The sequence below is a fragment of the Mya arenaria genome, chromosome 3, assembly GCF_026914265.1.
Source record: "Mya arenaria isolate MELC-2E11 chromosome 3, ASM2691426v1".
Taxonomy (NCBI): Eukaryota; Metazoa; Mollusca; class Bivalvia; order Myida; family Myidae; genus Mya; species Mya arenaria.
The window spans coordinates 76,249,397-76,275,255 of NC_069124.1; the positions used below are offsets into that span (position 1 = coordinate 76,249,397).

General features: G+C 34.9%; 1 protein-coding gene across 1 annotated transcript in view; it reads left to right on the forward strand.

The window, feature by feature from the left end:
* Nucleotides 1–2,068: 2,068 nt before the first annotated feature.
* LOC128227465 (uncharacterized) overlaps nucleotides 2,069–25,859 on the forward strand; it is a 46,370-nt gene continuing 22,579 nt past the window's right edge. Inside the window, exons 1-6 of the mRNA XM_052938036.1 lie at nucleotides 2,069–2,115; nucleotides 4,215–4,430; nucleotides 12,036–12,288; nucleotides 12,489–12,550; nucleotides 14,227–14,750; nucleotides 18,885–18,940. Of these exons, the coding sequence (XP_052793996.1) occupies nucleotides 4,246–4,430; nucleotides 12,036–12,288; nucleotides 12,489–12,550; nucleotides 14,227–14,750; nucleotides 18,885–18,940 (1,080 nt within the window). The 5' untranslated portion in view covers nucleotides 2,069–2,115; nucleotides 4,215–4,245. The remainder of the gene's footprint in view (nucleotides 2,116–4,214; nucleotides 4,431–12,035; nucleotides 12,289–12,488; nucleotides 12,551–14,226; nucleotides 14,751–18,884; nucleotides 18,941–25,859) is intronic.

The following is a 25,859-nucleotide window of genomic DNA, read 5'->3' on the forward strand; positions in this document are numbered from 1 at the left end:
CCGACCCTCGCGCAGGGTGTTTTGCGGAAACTCGGTAAACCTCGTTTCCGCAAAACACCATACGCTCGGGTCGGAATGAACCTATCTTACACTCTCGGCCATGGAAGGTTCTTATATTCCTGCTTCATTCCATATTACATACAACAGTCATGTACAATAGTTTGGGAAATTGTACATCTTTTTTACAACAACTTATCAATGTAAATAAGATTTAAATTTCAAAGAGTTTGCTAAATGTATAAATATGACATCGGGTGCATTCACGTGAACTTTATCTTGCACTTTAGATAGATGGATAGATTTATTCGTGCATATACATATGTCATAGTAACAAACCACATACCTCATAAAGTTATATAACAGACTGATTTACAAAGGATTAGGGATGATATCTATACTAAATCACAACATCATTAGAATGCTTTGGATACATGCGTGCGTTAATAAAGATTTAATTCAAAGTGACAAATATATAACACAGGATAACCAATTAAAGTTATTCAAACTATTTCCAATGGGGTAATAGTGAAAACTTTTCGTTACCTCATATCTAGCGTTCAATTCTTTTCTATATATTAGTTTTTTTATGCTATTATGATATACGTATGTTGATTTTTTAAAAGATATGCAATGTCTTTGCATTTAGGCTAAAGTTGCATGGTTCTGGGTCGAAACGATCACGAGGTATTCTGCGTGATTTTTTTCCTTAGACTGTTGACTGTGACTTTGACCTAGTGAGCTACAAAATGAAAACATGTCATTAGTTAAGCAACCTAAAGCTGAAGTTTCATGGTGATAAGTCAAACCGTTTTCAATTTAAGTTATTGCATAGTTTCCTATGAGTGATGACCTTGACTTTTGACCTACTGACCTAAACACAATAGTGATAATATACTAGACAAATGCAGCCCTTATTTCGTGTTCTCGACGGTAAATTCGCGGACAAGACCTTGTCTTCACAAGTTTGTTTTTATTCATACCAACTTTGTGGTCGCAGACGAACAAAATTGTGATTTATCAAATACCAGATACATCTTTGTCTAGGCTAGAAAGGTTTTAAGTATGTGTCACAAATTTAAAAGACAGGCATCCATTTAAGTTATGGTATGTCCGATCGATATACATGTACCATTTTCCTACAAAAGAAAGCTATACCTTTGCAAGCATGACTAATTTAACAGTGCACACTCCAAAGGCAATTCCCGTGATTTTGATGGATATATATTTGCTCTACATCTTTTCTGCGACGTTCTTGATAACGACAGATATGTACGATCTTCATGAACGATATTCTAATCCTTCATATATGTTTCCCATCTATCTATCCATCACGCCATATATCCATCCACATCCATTCGTTATCCATCCGTCATCCATATACTCTTAATTTTAAAAGTGCTGTTTTTCTTTGTATCTGGGCCATTTCTTGGGTAAATTTCTTTTCCGGAGTAAATTGGTCCCATATTTATTCAAAATTGTAGCATTTGAATTGAATAATACATCCGATGATATGTTTAAAATGTAAAGAAGAGAAACACAACGGGAACACCGGTGTAAAAATTTTGGTCATTCAGATTATTTGTAGGATTATTACTCACAACTAAGATTATACAGGAAATTATTGTCTATCACCAGCCGATTAAGAGGAAATAAGAAATATTGCGTCGTATACATTATTGTCTATCACCAGCGGAGCCAAATGAAATAAGAAACATTGCGTCTTATGCATTATTGTTTATCACTAGCGGATCCAAAGGAAATAAGAAATATTGCGTCGTATGCATTATTGGCTATCACCGTAGCGGATCCAAAGTGGGTGCGACAAGTACCTTCACATTTGCGATTTCAAGATGGACTTCGTCTAACGCCGGAAACATGTTTTACAAAACTCCCGAAAAAACTTATATTGTGCGAAAAGTGTCTATGTATCACTGTCCATTTGTTTTATCAGTCATGCCTGGCCCGATCACGTACCACCAGGAGCAGAGAACTCCCGACTACCTTGTCTTTTTTGTCTATGTTTGTGTAGTTTAGTGGTATGTAGCCTTTCTATGTAAGTTTCGTTAACTATCTCCATGCTTGAAGAGTAGCGTTTGCATGCAAATATTTTTTTAGGTAAGCCGTCCCTTTAATCTGTTTATTTTAAGATGCACTGTGTTTGCTTTTTTAACATACAATACTTTATATTGTTATACGCTGTTTCTGCAGCTTGTTAAATTGAATGTCATTGGAATTGGAGCATGAATTGTTCAACCCCTTCTTAAAATGAAGACATTTCAACCCTTAGACTTTTCATCCCCTAGTATAAAAACTTTTCAACCCCTACCTGGTTGAACTTTTCAACCCCTATTTTGAAAACTTTTTAATCCCTATTTAAAATAATTTAATAACCATATTGAAGTAATTTTAACCCCAATATTTAAGACATTTTGAGTCCAAGTTATGACCATTTATTCTTTCGTTATCTAAATAAAAAAAAAAGTTTAATTGTTTGCAAAAGAAAATAATTGCAGTTAACAATTTACAGGACAACACATTTTTCCATTGACACCCTTTAAAACCTTGATTTGAACATTTCTTGAACTTGATTTACATCAGGGTACAAGAAACCTAGTCTAAAATAATAGACGTGTTATAAATAAAATATATAAAATAACATTATCTGGTAATATTTCTTGTTTTTATGATATTTTATAGACGCTATATGCTTTAACCCGGAATCCTGATCGGAACAACTACCCACTTTTGATTCTTAACAATTTGTACGTGAAGGATTTGCCATATCAATCCGTCAACGTACAATTATTTGGACTACCAGAAACGACATCAAGCTAGTCATTCTTAAATGCCGTCCAGGCTTCTTTTTTTAATGATGTTTAGCCTGGACCATATTAAAATGACTAGACATCAAGTTTGCCTTACTTTGCCAATGTAAACCAAAATATTGGACATAAGGACTAATGTGCTTGTCTGAAAAGATAGCGTTCTGCAAAATGACTCTGATAGGCCTACAAGCAATTGTTTCAGTATGTTTAGACAAGACTGACAACTGCTAAGATGTAAGATTTGGAAAGACTTAGTATAGCGCTAGGCTTTTTTTAGCACAGCGCAAGGCCATGCTGCCCTTTTGACAGCTGGAAATGTGCTGTGCAGCCCTTTCATCTTGCACTTGGCATTTGACAGCTTTTTGTATTTGTTTCATGAGCAGACAATATGTGTTTTCATCATCGGTAATCACCTTATCTGATAATTGGGTCACCCATTGGGTAATTATTGGAATATTGCCAATAGGTGGATCTATAGAATGTCAGCCAGTCAGAATTACCTTGAGAACACCCATATCATGATTAAAGTCTGTTCAAATAAAATGAGATAGGAAAAGTAAAGGAATGATGAAAAATGTTGTCTTGCACATTTAAACCATAGATAGATAGATAGATAGATAGGTAGATTTAGATAGATTTATTTAAGTAAGGAATGCACATACATGGACATTTTAAATAAACAACATGTATAGTAAATAACATTATACATACATGATATTTTCAATAGCCATGACAGGCACACCGAACCAAGGAAGACACAAAAAAAAACAACAACTCTTATTTCCATTGTGGTCCTTTCCATAGAAAGCAATTGAAATTATTGTACATAACAGGCACTCCTTTTTAAACATAGTTGATTAAAGAAAAATGGATACTTCACTTAGTGACAAAAATAAGTTTGTTTGTGAAATATTCCTGATAAAAGTTTGTTTGTAATCACAGGTTGATGCATATGTAATTTTAATGCATTTTCATACTAAGCTCATTTTAATTAAATTCTCAGAACCCAAAAAGTGTTTGATTTGTGTATAGATAAAATAATAGAAGTGATATTTAACCTTTTTTTAACTGGGGAATTTGTTGTCATGTATGTGGCAAAAATAAATAAAATTAAGGCAAATATTTATTTTATCGGCACACAAATCATATGTTGTTTTTATTCAGGTCATTTAAGTCAAATTAGTTGAAAATGATGATGCATTAATGTTTTTTTGTTGCTGTTTTTACATCAACCTATATTGTGTGCCAAAAACTGTTATGTTCTGTTTTATTCTCATAACATATCATTAATATTTTTTAAACTTAAAATAATCTGCCCCTAAGTCTACCAATTGGCTTTAAATCCTTAACATTTACAAAGAGTTCACATGTTTATATTAATCCTTATAGATAATATAGACTGGCCAGTATTACTTCCGAGATGGTAGCTAATGAAGTAAAGGAGAATATCCGAGCTGTCCTTTTGTCAAAGACTGATGGCAGTGGAATCCTGGTCAGCGCCTTCTTGCGAGACTACAAGACCATTATACACAAGCCTCTTTTGTATAAGGATATGGGATACACCAACCTGGAAGCCATGATAAAAGACATACCTGATGTTTGTAGGTCAGTGAAATACTTGCACAATTACAAAAGCCATGATGAAATAAATACCGTAAATGACTGGGTATAAGACGATAGGGGGTATTAGACGCAGGGAAAAAAATGTGTGAAAAATCCGAGAAAAAAACTTTTAATCTATGTTTTTGGTTAAAAGACGCATAGAAAAAATGTCAACATCGTCCGGCATTTTCAGCCACCATGTTTGTTGACAGTGACAAAAAAAGTTTTTTTCGTGAAAATGGCGATGGTTATCTTTAAAACCATACAACCATACTGTCGAGAATGAAAAGTTATGTTATGCAAAAAATATTTTGACAGTGCCCAACTTTGCTTTTTTATATGTAAGTTTGATTATTGTTTAATTCAATTTATTATTCAAAATAATATTGAATACCGTAATTCACAAGAGTTCGGACACCATAAATTAATTATTTTTTTCGCTCTCCGAATTCATAGAAAATTATCATTTTTACATTTTATTTACATGTTTGTTTAACCTGCCTTTTTTCTTCATGTTTGCTTTTTACCACTTATAATTTATCTGTAGTAATCAATGGTCATAAACTTATTTATTACGCCTATAAGTGTAAATCCTTCATGAAGTTAATTAAAACACCATTTTATACATGCACTGAACTGAATAAACACATTCTATCGGCTTCAGATCAAAGAGTCACACTGTGTGACTTCACATAACTTACAGTTATACCCACGAGGATCTCGTGGAGAGCATGGACATTGCTATGCAGGATTAATGTATAACTGTACGATTATTGCTTCATATAGTCTATAAGTGTGGTACAAGTTTAAAAGCTTATTGGCAGATCGTTTTACAAACATGCCATGTCGATGTTTTCTTAATCCCTTGATTGCCCTTGTTGTTTGTTTAATCCTCAAATAAATATATCACACTTCCTTTTCAACAGGCAATAACTCGTTTAGGATGGGTAGTAACTAATTAAATTGTCTCAGTGGTGTATACGGTTAGGTAATCTAGCCAGGCATTGTAAAGATAAAAATCAATAATCTTCGTCTGTGAAACTTGGTAACTATGAAAGTTATGATTGATGTCCTTTGGGTGCCCGAAAATTAATTACGCAAAATAAATTATTTTGGGAAATAATTATGGGTGTCCAAATATTTAGAGTGTCCGAACTCTTAGGTGAATTACGGTAACTTTAATCGAAAAATATTTTTGTTGAAATTATAAACGTCTTACGATATACCGTATCCCGATCTTCAACTGCCGTTTTAACCCGTATATACTCGATCAATATGACGCGAGTAACATCCCTTTCTACATAAATCTAAACAAACTCTCGGCTTGAAATTGACCTCAGAAAAAAAGTTCAAAAAATTGTTACTGGGTATTATACGCAGGCATTTTTTTGTATCAAAATCTGAGGGAAAAAAGTGCGTCTAATACCCAGTCATTTACGGTACCTTATGTTTGTAGGTAAATCAAACTCTTGTACAAGACATACCTTATGTTTGTAGGTAAATCAAACTCTTGTACAAGACATACCTTATGTTTGTAGGTAAATCAAACTCTTGTACAAGACATACCTTATGTTTGTAGGTAAGTAAAACACTTGTACAAGACTAGTGCTAAAGCGAAATTGAAGGGTGGCCCGCACTGCCCTTTTTTGACCCCGCCCTGTTGCCCCTTTTTACACGCCATTGTCATATTTTTCCCGCCCCCTTGCGCCCTTCTGGCCTTTCAGATTATTGTTTATCACAAAGTTACACCCTAAAGGTATTTTATTGGTCAATGTCGCCGTTTCCTAATCTGTCACATATCAGTGTGTGCTAATTAGGCACACGACCGTCATCACCGCGGGTCTGATTAACGGTAATACATGCTTATAATCAGGGTGCTAATTGCACATTATTCCTTGTCTGAGACATCCAAGTTCTTCTTCTAAATGTTGATCTTTAATGCCGATGTTGTTACAAATTTAATTAATTTAGCCATTTATATTCAGTAATCTCCTAATCACATAATTGGATTGTCTATCATCCAATTATCGAAACGTCCCATGTTAACCAATCAGAGAGTGGTCAAATGATGATTTTTTTGTTAAATTGCGATAGAAAAAGCGAAGAAATGATGATATTTTTTGTCAAGCATTCATTAGTAAACAATTGATACTTGCAGTGTAAAAACAAGGCACACTTTTTAGAACATTGTTTCGTTTGAAGCAGACGGTCATTGAAAAACAGACGGTGGCGCTAAGAAAATCAAATACTTGACTTCATGACCAATACTTCGTCTTTGTGTTGAATCTTTATAATTTTAACAGCTCATATAAAGCCATTCTGATTGTTTCAAATGTTTTTTTTTTAAATGTCTTTGTTTTTATTTTAGAAGCTTTTTGGAGGTAAACTATTCATTGCAAAAAGGAGACTCTAGACAAGTACACTTTTGATAGGCCAAAAAAGAACCTTTTTTTAACATTCCATCTAGTAAAAGCAATCAAAGTAAATGTGAATTTAAAGTTTTGTGGCATGGCACAATATTTATCTCAGGTTTTACGATAAGTATCTCTTCTCCTTAAAGTATCCCCACTTCTCCCTAATTTGACTGCTGGGAGAAGTGACTTCTCCCCAAAAAATCAGCCTTGTGAGAACCCTGGTGACAACAACCCAAGATGGTAAAGAAAGTGTCTTAAGTGAAAATGAACAAGGAAGAAGAATAAGAGTATTCTGTAGGGATATTACTACAATGTGTGCATGAACATGCATGTACTTTGATAATGTACATGGTCGTTTTACAACAATACAAAGCTAATATTGTGCGCATTGTTTTCCCATTTAAGACAGCACCATGCCCCTATTTTGGCCCACCCTGCCCTTTTTTTGGCCCACCCTGCCGTTTTATAATTCCTGGCTAAAACAGTAAAGACGTACCTGATGTTTGAAGGTGTGTCAAAGACTTGTACAAGACATACCTTATGTTTATAGGTAAGTCAAACACTTGGTCAAGACATACCTTATGTTTGAAGGTATGTCAAACACTTTTACAAGACATACCTTATGTTTGAAGTTATGTCAAACACTTGTGCTGGACATACCCGATGTTTGTAGGTAAGTGGATCACATGTTCAAGACATACCTGGGTAGTTGAAAACTTTTGCTAGACAAACCTGAATGTTTGGTAAGTCAAGTTTTTCACAGAATTTACACTTAACTTCCATCTATCGCAATAAGCTTCTTATAATACTTACCCTTTCTGTAGTCCTACCTCTGACTCAGTAAAAACAACAATATCATCAGCATACAATAACAAGAACAACTTATGAACACCCTTATACGCCACTAAAATCATTTGTAATCAAGTACTCTTCAATATCATTTAAATACATGGAAAATAAGAAAGGGGATAAAGATTCCCCTTGACGTACACCAAGAAGACTATCCTCACTGTTAACATAATCACACCCAATGTGATTTAACACTTGTATACATAGATCTTACTATATCTAACATTTTGCCTCTTATTCTGAGCTTTATAAGTTTATACCACATGATGTCTCTCACAACATATTCAAATGCTTTAGTAAAATCAATAAATGCTGTATATATATTTTTGTTAGTACTCAGCAATTGTGAAATAATACTGTGTAGGACAAAAATTTATTATCAACCGTTTAAATCCAGCTTGTGCTTCTATGTATACATGGTATTTTTCAGCCAACTCATATAATCTCTCATTTAAAACTTCGGTAAAAAAAATCCAAAGGTCCTTAACAATGTCATCCCTCTATAATTACTAGCATTGTTTACATCACCCTTTTTATGAAGGGGTAATATATATCCCTCAGACCACTTTTCGGGGAAAACATTTGTAAATTGTTCATTCATTCAACCATATTTGAAAAATTCATTCCGAAAATAATCAGGTCCAGCAGCCTTTCCGTTATTTAGTTTTCTACGTTCGAAGAATAAGGAGAGCTATACTACTCACCCAAGCGTCGGCGTCTGCGTCATCCCTTGGTTAAGATTTTGCGTGCAAGCACACATAGGTTAATATCTCAGCAACTACTTGAGATATTGCATTGACACTTTATACAATGGTACTCAACCATCCAACCTACGTAATTAACCAAGTTAAATAACTCTAGTTTGCAATTAATGCCAATAATAGGCCTTTATTATTTGACTTAGAAATTCTGGTTAAGGTTTTGCGTGCAAGCACACATAGGTTAATATCTCAGCAACTGCTTGAGGTATTGCATTGACACTTTATACAATGGTACTCAACCATCCAACCTACTTAATTAACCAAGTAAGATAACTCTAGTTTGCATTTAATGCAAATAATAGGCCTTTATTATTTGACTTAGAAATTCTGGTTAAGGTTTTGCGTGCAAGCACACATAGGTTAATATCTCAGCAACTACTTGAGGTATTGCATTGAGACTTGGTACAATGGTACTCAACCATCCAACCTACTTTATTTACCAAGTAAGATAACTCTAGTTTGCATTTAATGCAAATAATAGGCCTTTGTTATTTGACTTAGAAATTCTGGTTAAGGTTTTGCATGCATGCACACATAGGTTAATATCTCAGCAACTGCTTGAGGTATTGCATTTAAACTCGATACAGTGGTACTCAACCATCCAACCTACTTAATAAACCAAGTTAGATAACTCTAGTTTGCATTTAATGCAAATAATTGCCCTTTATTATTCGACTTAGATATTCTGGTTAAGGTTTTGCATGCAAGCACACATTGGTTAATATCTCAGCAACTACTTGAGGTATTGCATTGAGACTTGATACAATGGTACTCAACCATCCAACCTTCTTAATTGACCAGGTTAGATAACTCTAGTTTGCATTTAATGCAAATAATTGCCCTTTATTATTCGACTTAGAAATTCTGGTTAAGGTTTAGCGTGTAAGCACACATAGGTTAATATCTCAGCAACTACTTGAGGTATTGCATTGAGACTTTATATAATGGTGCTCAACCATCCAACCTACTAAATTAATCAAGTTAGATAACTCTAGTTTGCATTTAATGCCAATAATAGGCCTTTATTATTTGACTTAGAAATTCTGGTTAAGGTTTTGCATGTAACAGCATTTAAGTCAATATCTCAGCAAATATATCATGTATTGCATTGAAACTTTACATTTGTATTCCCAACTATATAACCTACTAAATCAATGAAGTAAGGTAACACTTTTTTGAATATAATTCAAATTATGGGCTTTTAATATTTGACTTAAAAATTCTGGTTAAGGCTTTGCATGTAAGCACACATAGGTTAATATCTCAGCAACTACTGGATGTATTGCATTGAGACTTTATAAAATGGTACTCAACCATCCAATCTACTTAAATAACCAAGTAAGATAACTCTAGCTTGCATTAAATTCAAATAATGGCCCCTTTTTTATTTGACATAAAAATTCTGGCTAAGGTTTTGCATATAACCACTTTTAAGTCAATCCTTACACTGAAAAGCGGCGGAATAGTCGAGTGCGTTGTCTCTGTGACAGCTCTTGTTTATTTCATCTACTTGTATGGGAACATTTAATTCAGTAAACATAACATATATTCCACCATTTATGTACCTTTCATTGAAATAAAGACTATTTTCATCTTGTTTAACAGATTGTGAATCACAATTCATTTGATGTCAATGAACATGAATTTTCTACCATAGAGCCTTTATACATCTTTGCATTTTTGAATCTAGCTTTCTCTTACGTTTTGGTTTTATTTTTATCATATTTTTTTTTTATTTTCCTTATAATACTTTAACAATCCCTTCTAGCATGTACCATATCAATTGAATTCTTGTTCGGTCACATGGATAGTTTCTATATATATTTAAACATCTATAATACTGTTGTTTATAACTGTAACATTTATCATCCAAATATTCACTATCTTTATTATTTTTAAAATCCATCTTATTATATCTGTTTGGGATATTCTTTTTAAACAATGGTTTACAAACACCATCCACTACATAAGTCATTTGAAAGTTGTTGTAAATTATCATCTGCATGACAAGTTGACATGTTTATAATATTACATAATCTAATTCCTCAACAATTTCTTCACATTGCAATGCTTCAATAAATCAATCTTTCTTTTCATTTTACCATCTATGCATAAAGGGAATTGCAAACGAGACGTATCATTATCTATATTTTCAGCACATTGTATAGTTTGCTGTAACCTAAAGTTGACAACACAGTGATCAGATATAATATTAGGTTCCAAAACTTCAAAAAAATGAAATGTTTTTAATAAAACTGTTTTTACATAAAACATAATAAACTACCGCCCTGACTATTAACACATGTAAATTTACCCACAGCCATATCTTTTCCACATCTACCATTAACAATCCGCAAACCTGTAGATTAACAAAATTCCAACAAATGTTTACCATATTCATTTACAATTTTATCACAACTTTTCCTTGGTATGCATTCATCAGGAATATAATCATCAGGTAAAATATCATACAAATGTTTAGGTTCACTCTCACCAACACATGCATAAAAATCTCCACATAATAGATACCCACATTCCTCACCATAAATATTTTGTAAATAAAGTATATAATTCATTAATTAATTGAAAATATTTTGCTCTAAATACACCTCTCTACTACTACCTTGTGGTACATTATACAAGTGTTAATTTTTTCGCATCAACGAAAATAAAATATGTTAATTTTTGTCTTGTTTTTATGTTTACATCCGTTTAAAACCCCGATTGTTTGTGTTGTTAATTTTGGTTTCCCTGCGTTCTGCATACAATACTGCATTAGTTTTAGACATGATGCCATTAGGTGTATCCCTCCCTGGGATGTTTTGAGGTACTAGTAGTAGATTTTGGTTTCCCAGCGTTCCAAATAAAGTTAGCTACAGGTAAAATATCTAGAACCCCAGAAAGTGTAGTTAGATGTTTTTTTCAGAGGCAGGGGTCCAGAGTGATTTAGTGGCTGAAAGTACTATTGGTAGAGAAGAAATTACTTATATTATTAGGAGAGAATTGCTAGCAAATGACAAGGCATGTGGTCTGGAATATAATACTGCATCTGAATATGACAGTGATTAGGTTCAGTAGTTAGCCCTCACTGGGGTTAGTACTCAGATTCAGTATCATATTCAAGTACACTTTCACAAACTTAGTCATTATATTGTAAATGATAAATGTGTTTCTGAATGAAAATAAACATGAAAACATGCACCAGAAGACTAGATTTTTGTGTTTGAAAAAGGCTTAAATTCATCCCCCCCCCTGCTCCGCCTACTTTAAGGATATGCCCTGCTACTTAAATTAATTTCTACACACCTGTTGATATGTATTTCCATTCTTCTACATGCTTCATGTCTTCTGTGTATATCCTCTAACCAATTTGGCATGTTTTTATACATACACACAACAAATCACCTTAATTATAATTCTCACAATACAGGCCAAAATTCTTCTGACAATTATTGAATACCTGGTTTTGTCGCATTGCGGCATTTCTTGTTTTTTTTAGAACAGTATGCAAAATCAATAACAATTTTACCACTTTAAAGATATTTGGTTTTGAATAACCTACTATATGTGTTATGGCATTTAAGGTTAGAATATTCAGAGAAGGACATGGCATACAAGCTATATGGAATCTCAAAGCCCAACACATTTGTCTCATCCTTCGTGAAGAAAGCCGAGGGCAGCAGTACCAGAGGCAAGCAGTCCAAGGCCAACCTGGATGATGTGAAAGGGGAGAGATTCACCCCGTCCTCGGACCTCAGTGAGAAATGGGAGCCAAGTACTAGAGGATTGTTTTCTCTGGTGTTTAACTGCAAGAAAACTCATTTAGACGAAGAGGAGGTGGGAGAACTGTTCTTGTTTGACTTCGCTTTTAATATGTCTTGAGATTTAGGTGGCTGGACTGCTCATGTTTGACTGGCCTTTAAAATGTCTTAAGATTTGGATGGATTAACTGTTTTGGTTTGGCTGGCTTTTAAAATCTCTTTATTTCAAGAAGCTGCATTTTTTAAATAGCTAAAACTGTAGATTTTACCTTTCAGGAGATTGTAAACAAATTTTCAGAAGTTGGTACTGTGGCTGAAGTTAACATTCTTCCAGCTGGGTATGTTTCTTGTGATAATGTCAATGTCAATGACTTAAATTGTAATTGTTCACATTACCTGCAAAAAAATGTAACAAGCATACAGATATGGACTGTGAAAACAACTGTTGCTTGGGTAACTATACTGTCTGGTGAATCCTTTCCCTAAAACTTTTATATACACTTGTTTTGATTCTTGGCACTGATTTGTATAATAATTTATTGAAAATAGTTGATCTCCAAAAGTGCTTCATTGCAATGTTGTTCTGGATATGGGTAGGTAAAGCCTTTTGTAAACAAATGTACTGTAAAATTTATTTTAAATAGAATTGAGAAAAAGAGAAGCTCACACTTTTGAATGTAAATATACAGTAAAACTGCGATCGCTCGAGAATTCCGCGGACCGAGCCAAAACCTCGAGGGAACCAATGTTTCGAACGACCCGAGTTTCAATTTTCCAGTCTGTTATGAAATATCTTTCAGTGTATTTTTAGTTTGAAGTCGTCAAACCGACTGTTTACTGAAAATCGCTCATATGTTCAAATGCTGCCGTTTATTAAATGTTTACTAAATGTAAAAGAAATAATAATAAATGAATAAATAGAAATGATTATTTTTACATAAAGCACATTTTCATAACAAGCAACATTTAAATAGGACAATACATATTATGGCATGAGTCAGATTTAAGTTTCGCAAAATCAAGGATAGATGATTGGCGCATCTTGTCTGTCATTTACATTTCTCATAATAAACCTTATCAACTATCGGTCATGCGTAAACAGTGATAAACGTTTTTTCACACCTTATCAAATTGCCTTTTAACCGTCATTGCAATTTTTACAACTTGCGAAAAATTTAGCAATTATTTGTTTATTTTGGAACAAGCGTTCGGGAAAAAGTGTGAAATTATGACCTTGAGGGAGCCATAAGGTTTTGTGCATGATTTGTGTACTTCGGACCGACTATTGTGCTCGACTTCTCGACTTTTTTAGGTTTCGATGCAGCGTAGGTATATTTTATATGAAATATAAGGAAAAACGTTCGGGACCAAGCTCTGACCTCGAGGGGCCACCTGTTTTCGAACGACAGCTTGTTCAAAGACCGCAGTTTTCCAGGACCTGTATATATACTGAATATGACATGATAAATTATGTCTTACATCCTAAGTCAGAAGGCAATATTTTGAAGGGAAATGTATGCTGCTTAAGAGCCCCACCCTTTAAGCCCCACCTTTATTTTATTACCTGAGTTTGATAAGGTGATTAGTTTTCTTTAACAGTTAACACTGTTGAAGTGTTTTAAGAAACTAAACTCTCAATCAGACTGTGGTAAAAGACTGAAGATGGGCTCTGTAAGGGGCATAAACTGTGCTAGGCTTCATTTAAAATGGTGAAAAACTAGTAAAGTTATCTTTGTTTAAAGTCTTTATTCAAAATATTGCCATTCGACCGAGCATTATTTTATGAATCAATTTATGAAGAGGAATACACACACCAATATTGTAACCTTTTTTATCATAAAGTAAGGTGTTGCATTTTTTGCTAGAAGAGGTTGAAATCATTTTTTTCCATCTTGTTAGCCAACTTTAAACAAATATGTAGAGCATATAATGAAGGTTTGACTTTCAATTTTGACGTCTGATAATTTAAAGCAAGATCAATTTGTGAAACCTTTGAAAATTTCATGCGTTTCAGACTTGCTTTTGTTCGTTTCCGAAATGAACAAGAGGCTAAAAGAGCGGTTGAACTATGGGGCGATGAGATTGGTGTTAAGCGTGCTGAAGAGAGGATGGGGGAAAAAAGAGGGCCAGGGGACCGAGGTCGGAGGTCAGGAAATAAAGGTTCAGACCCTAGCAACAGAAGGGGTGATAATAGAAATCAGGGTGGTGCTTACTTTAATAAGTCTAATAATAACAACAGAAACTTTGCAAAGCAGGAAGTAATACAATTAGCTGGATCCGACTGTGATTGGGAAAGTGAACTTGAGCAAGAACCGCTACCAGTGCAACCAGGGTCATATAAAGGTGCGACTGCTGTTACTCAAAATGAGAGACGTGGTAATGTTGAACATAGCAATAATTGGCAAGGCAAGGCAGCATATGAGGGTGGAAACAACATGGGACTGAGCAAAGGACATATAAATGGTCGAAGAACGGAGGCTGAAGAGATTAGGACCCGACCTGCCCCAAATTTGCACAGTCCAGCACCACACAATACAGGTATTGACATGGTCTTAAAAATCCCCTTTTCTGCCAAATAAGATTTACCACATTTATGCAACTGTTTTAATATACGAAAAAGGATGAATAAATGTCGAAAACAATGGTTCTTATGAAGGATACTGAGTTTAATTTGAAAAAAAGGTGCAGAAAACACTGTATTTCTACTTTATGAGATGATAGTAGATCACAGTAAATCTTTTAGCACTCGCCAATCATTTAATATTTTTGCATGTTCAGCTATTAAATATACAGTTACATTCTTGTTATCAGTAATTAATACTTTCCATCAATGCATAATTTAGTAAGTTGTCACTTTAAAAGATTTAGATGAAAGTCATATTGTGATCATTTGTAGTGCAGCACATATCCACAATGTTCTTCCTTATTTAATAACTTTGATAATCTTGAAGAGATTTAAATGCTGCAAACTAGTATAATAGCGATATTTTCCATTTGATTGTCCGTATGTAATAAGTGCTTTAAAAATTAATAGAGATTGACAATAACTTGACAAAAATAAATTAAAGAATAAGGATTGTTTTCATATGGATGTTAAATATGAAGAAAAATCACTTCAAATTAGATTGAATTGTAACTAAACTGTAACAATTGGAATATTTATACCCGCCACCAAACAAAGATTTTGGGGTAATATAGGAGTAAGCTGAGAAAAAAACAGTTCTGGACAATAACGCATTAAAGGGATGATAGATTTAAATATTGTTTGTACAAATGTTTATAACAATAAAATACAGGTCAATGCCAACCTTGGTTACAAACCACTTTTATTTAACAGAGTTCTGGTCCCTATTCATTTTAAAACTTGGCTGATAATATCGTGTCCAGACATCTACTCGTGAAAGGGTTGATAAATTTCAATATGTTTTGGTACACTGTGAATTACAGGTCCAATTTGACTTTTTTTACAAGTTACCAATTTTTGAAAGAGTAATGCCCCCATTTCAACGTAAAACTATACGTTATCTTATAGCCGTTACTGTGGAATGAAAAAATCAATGGTAATCATATTTAACTCTATAGAATACAGGTCAAGTTATGCATTGGTTACAATCCACCAAATTTTGAAAGAGCTATGGCCTCTTCAGACAACGCGAAAACTTTTCCTTCTTCACAGGACATTGCGACAGGTAAACACTGAAAGTTTACCTGTCGCACCAAATTTTTACCTGTCGCAATGTTACAAACAGTATTTAGTAACATCAGCTTAAACCTTGATTTTAAGCCTCTTTTTTAAATAAGTTTTGTAATTCCCCATTTGAACAGGTTTAGATCTTTTTGGTTAGATTTGTCCTACAGTACTATAATAAATTACAAAAAAAGCCAAACATAATGTAAAAAAAAAATCAATATTCGGATCTTATAAATGTCATAATTTTTTTCTTCCCTTGCCTCCCAAAAAACTCATATCTGGTTCGTCTACCCATGAAACAGCTAGGTCTTACCCTTTTAATTCATCTTTAAATTAAAGATACAATAGGGTTATAAAATGTAACGAATTGTACTACCAGTCAAACTCAGGCACAACATTTATGCAAAAACGAAAGTAGAGTTCTTGTTATTCGCAATGTTAAACAGAGTGGAAAGATAGTCAGCTCGGTATATTAATCATCATATTTAAATTAACACGATTGCCGGGAACCACTACATACGGAATTTTGTAATTTCCGAACATTTCCGTAAAATAAAAGTATTAGAGTACCAGCTGAAATCGGAACCTTACGCGTTTTATCGGCTTTTACGGAAACATGTCGAAACGGGGTTTACAAATAGTGGAACACGGATTAACACTCTGAATAATCATGATATAAAAATAACTCTGAACATTTATTTAGAAACTGAAAGTAAATTTTCCGAAAATTAAACGGTGCTGACTTTAATTTTTCACCGGACATTGTGACCGATCAAAACAAAAGTTTCGTCGGTCAAAATTGAAATATACCGGACATGTCCGACTGTCCGACGGACATTCGCATTGTCTGCCTCTTTTCAAAAAAATACTTTACCATTCCAGTGTCCAAGTGGCGTCTTGGAGTATTTGTCACTCCTTAGACAGCTCTAGTTATATATATTTTATATTCCCTTTTACGGCTCTGTTTTCAAAAGGTCCAAGAAACAAACACACGAACAATCTAATATTAAGGGGCACCATCAATGTTTTGAATTAAAGGTATGGAGGATATTTGTTAATTATTTGTCTTTGACCATGAGTAAAATAAAATACCATCTTGCTCTGAAATCAACAAATCCTCATTTTATGTTCCTGAGGGGGAAACATAAAGTAATCATAACATCTGTCTGTCCGTCTGTCCCAATAGTTTTCGATCAATAACTTGTAACTTGAGGTCATTGGGTCAACAGTCAAGGTTGCTGTGACTTTGAGCATAAAATCTGATCAGTGACTAAAGAACATTCAGGCCGATGACCTGACCTGACCTAAACTCAGTGGGAGGGTTGGTTATGACCAGTAGAAGAACCCTAGTATTGGTTTTAGGTCAGGGGGTCAAAAGAATGCTTATTGCTTCGTTGATGGCGTAGAAATACAATTGACATTGTATACAAGTAATACAAACACTGATTTTTGGTGACATTTCTTGTGACAGTTATCAGTTTAGATTCAGTTGATTAATCACACTACTGAAAGGCTTCTGATAACAGAGAGGCATTTGAGTTATGTTTGTATTTTTATACCCCCGACAAACGAAGTTTGAAGGGGGTACGGTATATTGGATTCACCCTGTGGTCGGGTGGTCGGTCGGGTCGGTCCGTTGCAATTTCCTTGTCCGGAGCATAACTTAAAAATAACTGGATGGAATTGGATTAAACTTCATACAATGATAGAGCATAATGAGAGGAAGTGCAGTGTACAATAACCATAACTCTATTCTTGCTTATTACTGAGTTATTGCTCTTTGTTACTTTTTTTGTTTGGAGTATAACTTGAAAAGTACTGGATGTAATTCATTGAAACTTCATACAATAGTAAAGCACAATGAGAGGAAGTGCAGTGCACAAGAACCATAACTCTATTTCAGCTTATTACAGAGTTACTGCCCTTTGTTACTTTTTTCTTGTCCGGAGCATAACTTGAAAACTATTGGATGGAATTTAATAAAACTTCATACAGTGATAGATCATTATGAGAGGGAGTGCAGTGTACATGAACCACAATTCAATTTCAGCTGATTACAAAGTTAGTGCCCTTTGTTACTTTTTCTTGTCCGGAGCATAACTTGAAAACTATTGGATGGAATTTAATAAAACTTCATACAGTGCTAGATCATACTGAGAGGGAGTGCAGTGTACAGGAACTGCAATTCTATTTCAGCTAATTACAGAGTTACTGCCCTTTGTTACTTTTTTCTTGTCTGGAGCATAACTTGAAAACTATTAGATGAAATTTAATAAAACTTCATACAGTGATAAATCATAATGAGAGGGAGTGCAGTGTACAGGAACCGCAATTCTATTTCAGCTAATTACAGAGTTACTGCCCTTTGTTACTTTTTTTCTTGTCCGGAGCATAACTTGAAAACTATGAGATGGAATTTAATAAAACTTCATACTGTGATAGATCATAATGAGAGGGGGTGCAGTGAACAGGAACCGCAATTCTATTTCAGCTAATTACAGAGTTACTGCCCTTTGTTACTTTTTTTTGTCCGGAGCATAACTTGAAAAGTATTGGATGGAATTTAATGAAACTTCGTACGGTGATAGATCCTAATGAGAGGGAGTGCAGTGTACAGGAACAGCAATTCTATTTCAGCTAATTACAGAGTTACTGCCCTTTGTTACTTTTTTTCTTGTCTGGAGCATAACTTGAAAAGTATTGGATGGAATTTAATAAACAATATCTCCGATAAGTATAAATATGGGTCTTTTTGGTTAAAAATACTAGGTCACTAGCTCAAATCCTCGGTTTGCAAAATTTCATCGTCAAATAAAAATCCGGCTTTAATGCAGCGTTGCCGCATTGGTCTCTTGTGTAAAGCACAAATGATGGTACGTTTAAGTCCGCTGCAAGTAGATCGCGTAGTAATTTTATTTCCCTAATGATTACATTGCAATTGGCATGATTCAGAAACACCCATTTAGTTGTTTGTGTTTCAGGGACCAGCAGTGTTAAGCAGGTGTATGTGGGAAACTGGCCCAAGGAAGCTTCTAAGGTTGGTTAAAACTCATATGTATACACAGAAGATATAATTGTACAAAGCTATATCAATCGATAGCACTATGTCCCATGGTCTCAAGAACACACATTTTATGGAGGGACACCAGAACCTTGAAGTCAGGTATCCCATCGAGACGCCATTATTGACTAGCAGAAAGATATAAGTGAGCTTAAATGTTCTTTAAAAATACAACTTAACAAATAAAAATCTTGCATTTTATTTTACACTGCAAGCAATATCGTGCACAGTTTTGTTTGTTGTATTGTAGTCAGTTTTAAGATCCAGTTTCAAATTTTCATTGCAATTATATTTTAATCTTTTAAATCAGCATTAACTAAGATAATTATCAATTTATACACTTTATATGCATCCAAAGCTTATCCAAGCATATCTGTATGTAGGATTTGGCCAGGTTTTATTAAGAAAGAGGGACAGGGTGCTACTGCATTTCATTGGGCTGTGAAATTTTAAACACATTAATGAATTTGACAGGAAATGTTAGGAATTCTTTTTAGCTCGACTATTCGAAGAATAGATGGGCTATACTACTCGCCCCAGCGTCGGCGTCGGCGTCCGGTTAAAGTTTTAGGGCAAGTTGGGATTTTCACTTATAAGTCCAATACCCTACATTCAATTGACTTAATACTTCACGCAGTTGTTCAGGGCCATCACATGATGAGGTCAGATAAATCCATATTATTCTTTACACAGATTATGGCCCCTGATTGACTATGGAACTTAGGTTCAAGTTTTAGGGCAAGTTGGAATATTTATGCCCCCTTTTGAAAAAAGTGGGGTATATTGTTTTGCACATGTCGGTCGGTCGGTCGGTCGGTCTGTCTGTCTGTCGGTCGGTCGGTCGGAATACCAAATGGTTTCCGATCAATAACTTGAGAACGCTTTGACCGAGGGACCTCATACTTGGTATGTGTATTGGTCATCACCAGCAGATGAACCCTATTGATTTTGAGGTCAGTGGGTCAAAGGTCAAGGTCAGTGTGACCTTTACATGAAAAACGGTTTCCGATCAATAACTTGAGAACGCTTTGACCCAGGAACCTCATACTTGGTAGGTGTATTGGTCATGACCAGCAGATGAACCCTATTGATTTTGAGGTCAGTGGGTCAAAGGTCAAGGTCAGTGTGACCTTTACATGAAAAACGGTTTCCGATCAATAACTTGAGAACGCTTTGACCCAGGGACCTCATACTAGGTAGGCTTATTGGTCATGACCAGCAGATGAACCCTATTGATTTTGAGGTCAGTGGGTCAAAGGTCAAGGTCAGTGTGACCTTTACATGAAAAACGGTTTCCGATCAATAACTTGAGAACGCTTTGACCCAGGAACCTCATACTTGGTAGGTGTATTGGTCATGACCAGCAGATGAACCCTATTGATTTTGAGGTCAAAGGTCAAGGTCAGTGTGACCTTAACATGAAAAACGGTTTCCGATCAATAACTTGAGAACGCTTTGACCCAGGGACCTCATACTAGGTAGGCTTATTGGTCATGACCAGCAGATGAACCCTATTGATTTTGAGGTCAGTGGGTCAAAGGTCAAGGTCAGTGTGACTGTAAGCTGAAAAAAGGTTTTCTGATTGTCCATATTTATGCCCCCTTTTGAAAAAAGTGGGGTATATTGTTTTGCACCTGTCGGTCGGTCGGTCGGTCGGTCGGTCGGTCGGTCGGTCTGTCTGTCTGTCGGTCGGTCGGAATACCAAATGGTTTCCGATCAATAACTTCAGAGCGCTTTGACCTAGGGACCTCATTGGTAGGTGTATTGGTCATGGCCAGCAGATGAACCCTATTGATTTTGAGGTCAGTGGGTCAAAGGTCAAGGTCAGTGTGACCTTTACATGAAAAACGGTTTCCGATCAATAACTTGAGAACGCTTTGACCCAGGAACCTCATACTTGGTAGGTGTATTGGTCATGACCAGCAGATGAACCCTATTGATTTTGAGGTCAGTGGGTCAAAGGTCAAGGTCAGTGTGATCTTAACATGAAAAACGGTTTCCGATCAATAACTTGTTATTAATAACTTCTATATCCTTTGTTTAATTGACTTAATACTTCACACAGTTGTTCAGGACCATCACACAATGAGGTTACATAACTCCATATTATCCTAAATACAAGTTATGGCCCCTGATTGACTTAGGTTAAAGTTTTAGGGCAGGTTAAAGTTTTAGGGCAAGTTGGGATTTTCACTTAAAACTCCAATACCATTCATTCAATTGATTTAATACTTCACACAGATGTTCAGAGCCATCACATAATGAGGTTACATAACTCCATATTATCTTTTATACAAATTATGGCCCCTGATTGACTATGGAACTTAGGTTAAAGTTTTATGGCAGGTTGGGATATTGTTTAATACTATACCCTTCATTCAATTGACTTAATACTTCACACAATTGTTCAGGACCATCACCCAATGAGGTTACATAATTCCATATTCTTAATACAAGTTATGGCCCCTGATTGACTTAGGTTAAAGTTTTAGGCATGTAAAAGTTTTAGGGCAAGTTGGGATTTTAATAAAAACACTTCTATACCGTTCATTAAATGCACTTAATAAAATTCAAAATTATTTACGACCATCTTACAACAAGAAACATAACTCCGTTTTAAGCCTAAATACAAATTATGGCCATTGATTTTTTTTTATTTTTTTTTTTATTTCCTTTGAAAGGCATATTTGTATATTCTTAACCACATTTTCATAACGGGAAATCAAGTTATTTGAATGACTCACGTCATTGTTTGGCGGGCTGGTGGGAGGGCAGCATCAAAGTCACCTTATGTATCGAATAATTTTAGTTAGGTTTGACATAAAGAGACCAAACTTGGTATTATTACATCGTTATTGTATTCTAAGTCAAAGCGGCGTAGTCAAGCGCGCTGACTTACGACGGCTCTTGATATATTTAAGTTCAATAATTGATGTTTTATGAATTTTGAGCTCGACTATTTGAAGAATATGGAGAGCTATACTTCTCACCCAAGCGTCGGCGTCACCCCTTGGTTAAGGTTTTGCGTGCAAGCACACATAGGTTAATATCTCAGCAACTACTTGAGGTATTGCATTGAGACTTGATACAATGGTACTCAACCATCCAACCTACGTAATATAAGTTAAATAACTCTAGTTTGCATTTAATGCAAATAATTGCCCTTTATTATTCGACTTAGAAGTTCTGGTTAAGGTTTTGTGTGCAAGCACACATAATTTTAATATCCTAGCAACTGCTTGATGTATTGCATTGAGACTTTATACAATGGTACTCAGCCATCCAAACTACTTAATTAACCAAGTTAGATAACTCTAGTTTGCATTTAATGCAAATATTTGCCCTTTATTATTTGACTTAGAAGTTCTGGTTAAGGTTTTGCGTGTAAGCACACATAGGTTTATATCTCAGCAACCACTTGGGGTATTGCATTGAAACTTTATACAATGGTACTCAACCATCCAACCTACTTAATTAACCAAGTAAGATAACTCTAGTTTTTATTAAATTCAAATAATGGCCCCTTTTTTATTCGACATAGACATTTTGGTTAAGATTTTGGATGTAACCACTTTTAAGTCAATACCTCAGCCAATACATCATGTATTGCATTGAAACTTTACACACAGGCTCCCAACCATTTAACCTTCTTCATTTATCAAGTATTATAACTGTATCTTTCATATTATACAATTTTTGCCCCTTTTTATGCGACTTAGAAATTCTGGTTAAGGTGCACACATAGGATAATATCTAAGCAACTACTTGATGTATTGCATTGAGATTTTATACAATTTTTCAATCCATACACTGAAAAGCTGCGGAATAGTCGAGCGCGCTGTCTCTGTGACAGCTCTTGTTTTTAAACTGGTAGTAATGGTTTAAGCCATAAAACATTAATTTTCAAATCTTTTGTCAGCAATCTTTTATCAGTGGTTTGCAGATATTTATGCAAAAAAATTGCCAAGACAAAAAATGAAAAAGTTGTAAATACGGTATATCTGTAAGAGTGCAGCTTCAAGCCCTTTAAAAATAATCATTTGGGTAACTAATACAAGTATAATTATACAGGCATACTCAAATGTAAGAGTTTTATAAACTGTCCTTAAATCCATTGTAACAACAATAAAAAGCCAGGTCCTTTCAAAATGATCACTTCGATAACATATTTTTTTTTATATATATATATACATGTAGCTAATAGGCATATTCAGTTAGCCATACAGTTATATCATGATTAAGGACTGAATTTTTTTTTTAGTTGGTCAAATGTTCAGGCACATCTTTTAGGAAAAGGGGAGGGAGTGCTGGATTTTACCCCCCCCCCCCCCCCACACACACACATACTCACACACCCCTGAAATGTCTGACTTAAAGTGATAAAAAGGAACACTGATGTGGTCCCTAACCAGAACAAATAAATTTACTAAGCCAGAAAGGGATGTTAGATAACAAAGTTAATATAATTGGCCTGAGGCTAACCACACATTCAGTGCTGCGTTTGGACAGTGGTCAGATTAAGAAGCACAAGGCACATGTGTATCCTGCATGGTGATTCAGATTGCTTTGTTCAACTTTTAGATGTTAAAAAAGTTTATTTGAGTTCAGATTGTTTTCCAGAAGTAAGGTATGGAATGATTTACAGTTGTTTCTTTTGGATGATTTTTATGGATTAGTTTGATTTAAGTCAGCTTAGAATAACACGAAAAGTTGTGTTAATGGTATGTCTATTAGGGTAACATGAAATGTGTGGGAAAGGTATGTTCCATCGATATATCAGGATAACATAGAGATGTTGGGGGGAAGTAAGGTTCTATCAGGATAACATAGAGATGTGGGGGAGGTTATGTTCCATTAGGATAACATAGAGATGTGGGGGCAGTTAGGTTCTATCAGGATAACATAGAGATGTGGGGGAAAGTTATTTTCCATTCAGATATGATGAAATGTGGGGGGAGGGGGGAATGGTAAATTACATTTTGTAGTGATTAGCTTTTCTGTCTTCAAATAATTGAATATGTAATAAAGCGACATACTGTATCTAAGTTTAAGATTTTGCTAAATTTACATCATTTGTCTCGTAAGTATCTTTTCCCAAATAATTCTCTTTTGTTCCAACTGATAGTAAGAAGAGGGGGTGTTTGAAGTTCTGCCTGCACCTATTAACTGCATTATGTCTTGACCAACTGCATCCCCATTACAATTTAAAGAGGAATTCGGAAGCAGAAAGCCGCAAATAGAATATATTGAATCTTAAATTTACCTACAGTACACTCAACAAGTTAGACCCACTTTCCTCGCTCACTCCGAGGGATAAAGTTGATGATCGCGGACTTCCTCCGAGGGTAAAACTGTTGCCCTCTCTAAAATCCCACCGAGTTCCTCCGAGTGGCTGGTTTACCGCCGAGTTTAATATGAACGATAGCGTTGAAAATCGTCCGATTTTATGACCCTGCGGCGGAACTCCGTGTCTAATCAGATAAGCAAGAAATCATTCTTGTGTAACCGGGGCTCTTCGAGCTTGAGGTGTGGACGGAAGTGTATGTTTTAATCTCTAGGAAAAGGAAAACTAGACTTATAACTCTTTTAAGTTTTTAATTTATTCTCTACAACCCCCCTTTATTTCAAATAACAACCTGTAATGACTAAACCAAAGCAAGATTTTTAACCTCTTTTTGGTCCTCTTTGGAGTGAGATTGTGTCACAAGGGTTCGGGACCCATCACTAGCTCAACTCCCAGATTGGAATTTAATAGGGTATTAAATATACATACAAATAAACATTGTCAAAACAATATAATTATAATGAATATAAAATGATTCATAAGTTTTAACAATAAATATATATTTTGTATGTATTATCTTATAATTTTAAAAGAACATGAAAGGGACATAATAACATTATCAAACACGAAACTAATACTAAAGGACATGTAAAGCTACAGATATGTAAAGCTAGGAGCCACATGAAATGATGACAGAAATATGAAATGTAAGTTACTTTAATATATATTAAAAGCATGATTTGAGCGGACTATTACACTTGTTCAGAAGTTATTTGTTTTTTATGCTTACATGTATGTACATTGTAAATCGTACAAGATTCTTACCAGCGTTTAATTTGTTTTTGTGTCCGTAAACACCAATAAAATATTATCTTGACTTGTTAATAGTAAACATTGAATCTTTGATGTATTGCCGCTAATTGTATTGCATCATAAAACAGCCGACATTTTACACGATTCTGAACCATGACCTCTGACCAATACAATGTAAGGAATATACTATTTATTATTGGTGGTTAAAAATAGCTATGACGTTTATGGAATTTTCCACAGAAAACAAGGCAATAAGGCCTTCAACCATACGCTCTGAACTTTGAACGCTTGTTTGACCTCCTGATTTTTAGAAAATATGTAAGAAGTAACCTAGCCTTTTTCAGAAATGGGTTTATCAATGAATTCAGTCATCAGAAAAAGCATTTATAAGATGTGCAAATAGTGAAATACGACTGCATTCTTGTGGTAAGCTAGCTTCATGCAATACGGGCAAAGGAAAAAGAATAATAGCATTTTACTGGAGCCGTCATAATCGATTGAAATTTTGAATAAAAAAAAAAGTTTAGCGTAGATTCTTACTAGGTGTCCGCAGAGTTTCTCGGAGTTTACCCCTCCGAGGAACGCCGCGTTCGTAATTCTTCGGTCGACTGACCACCCTCCGAGGGCCTTAAATTCAAACTCCGAGGAACGCGGACAGTCGATAAATTCATTGTGTTGGCCGCGATAGCGAAAATCCGTGGAGGGAAATGGAAATTGGTCTAACTCATTGAGTGTACTGTACTTACCGGTAGTTATAATTACCTACTTTGTATAAGAAAATAATATATTAAATCTCAA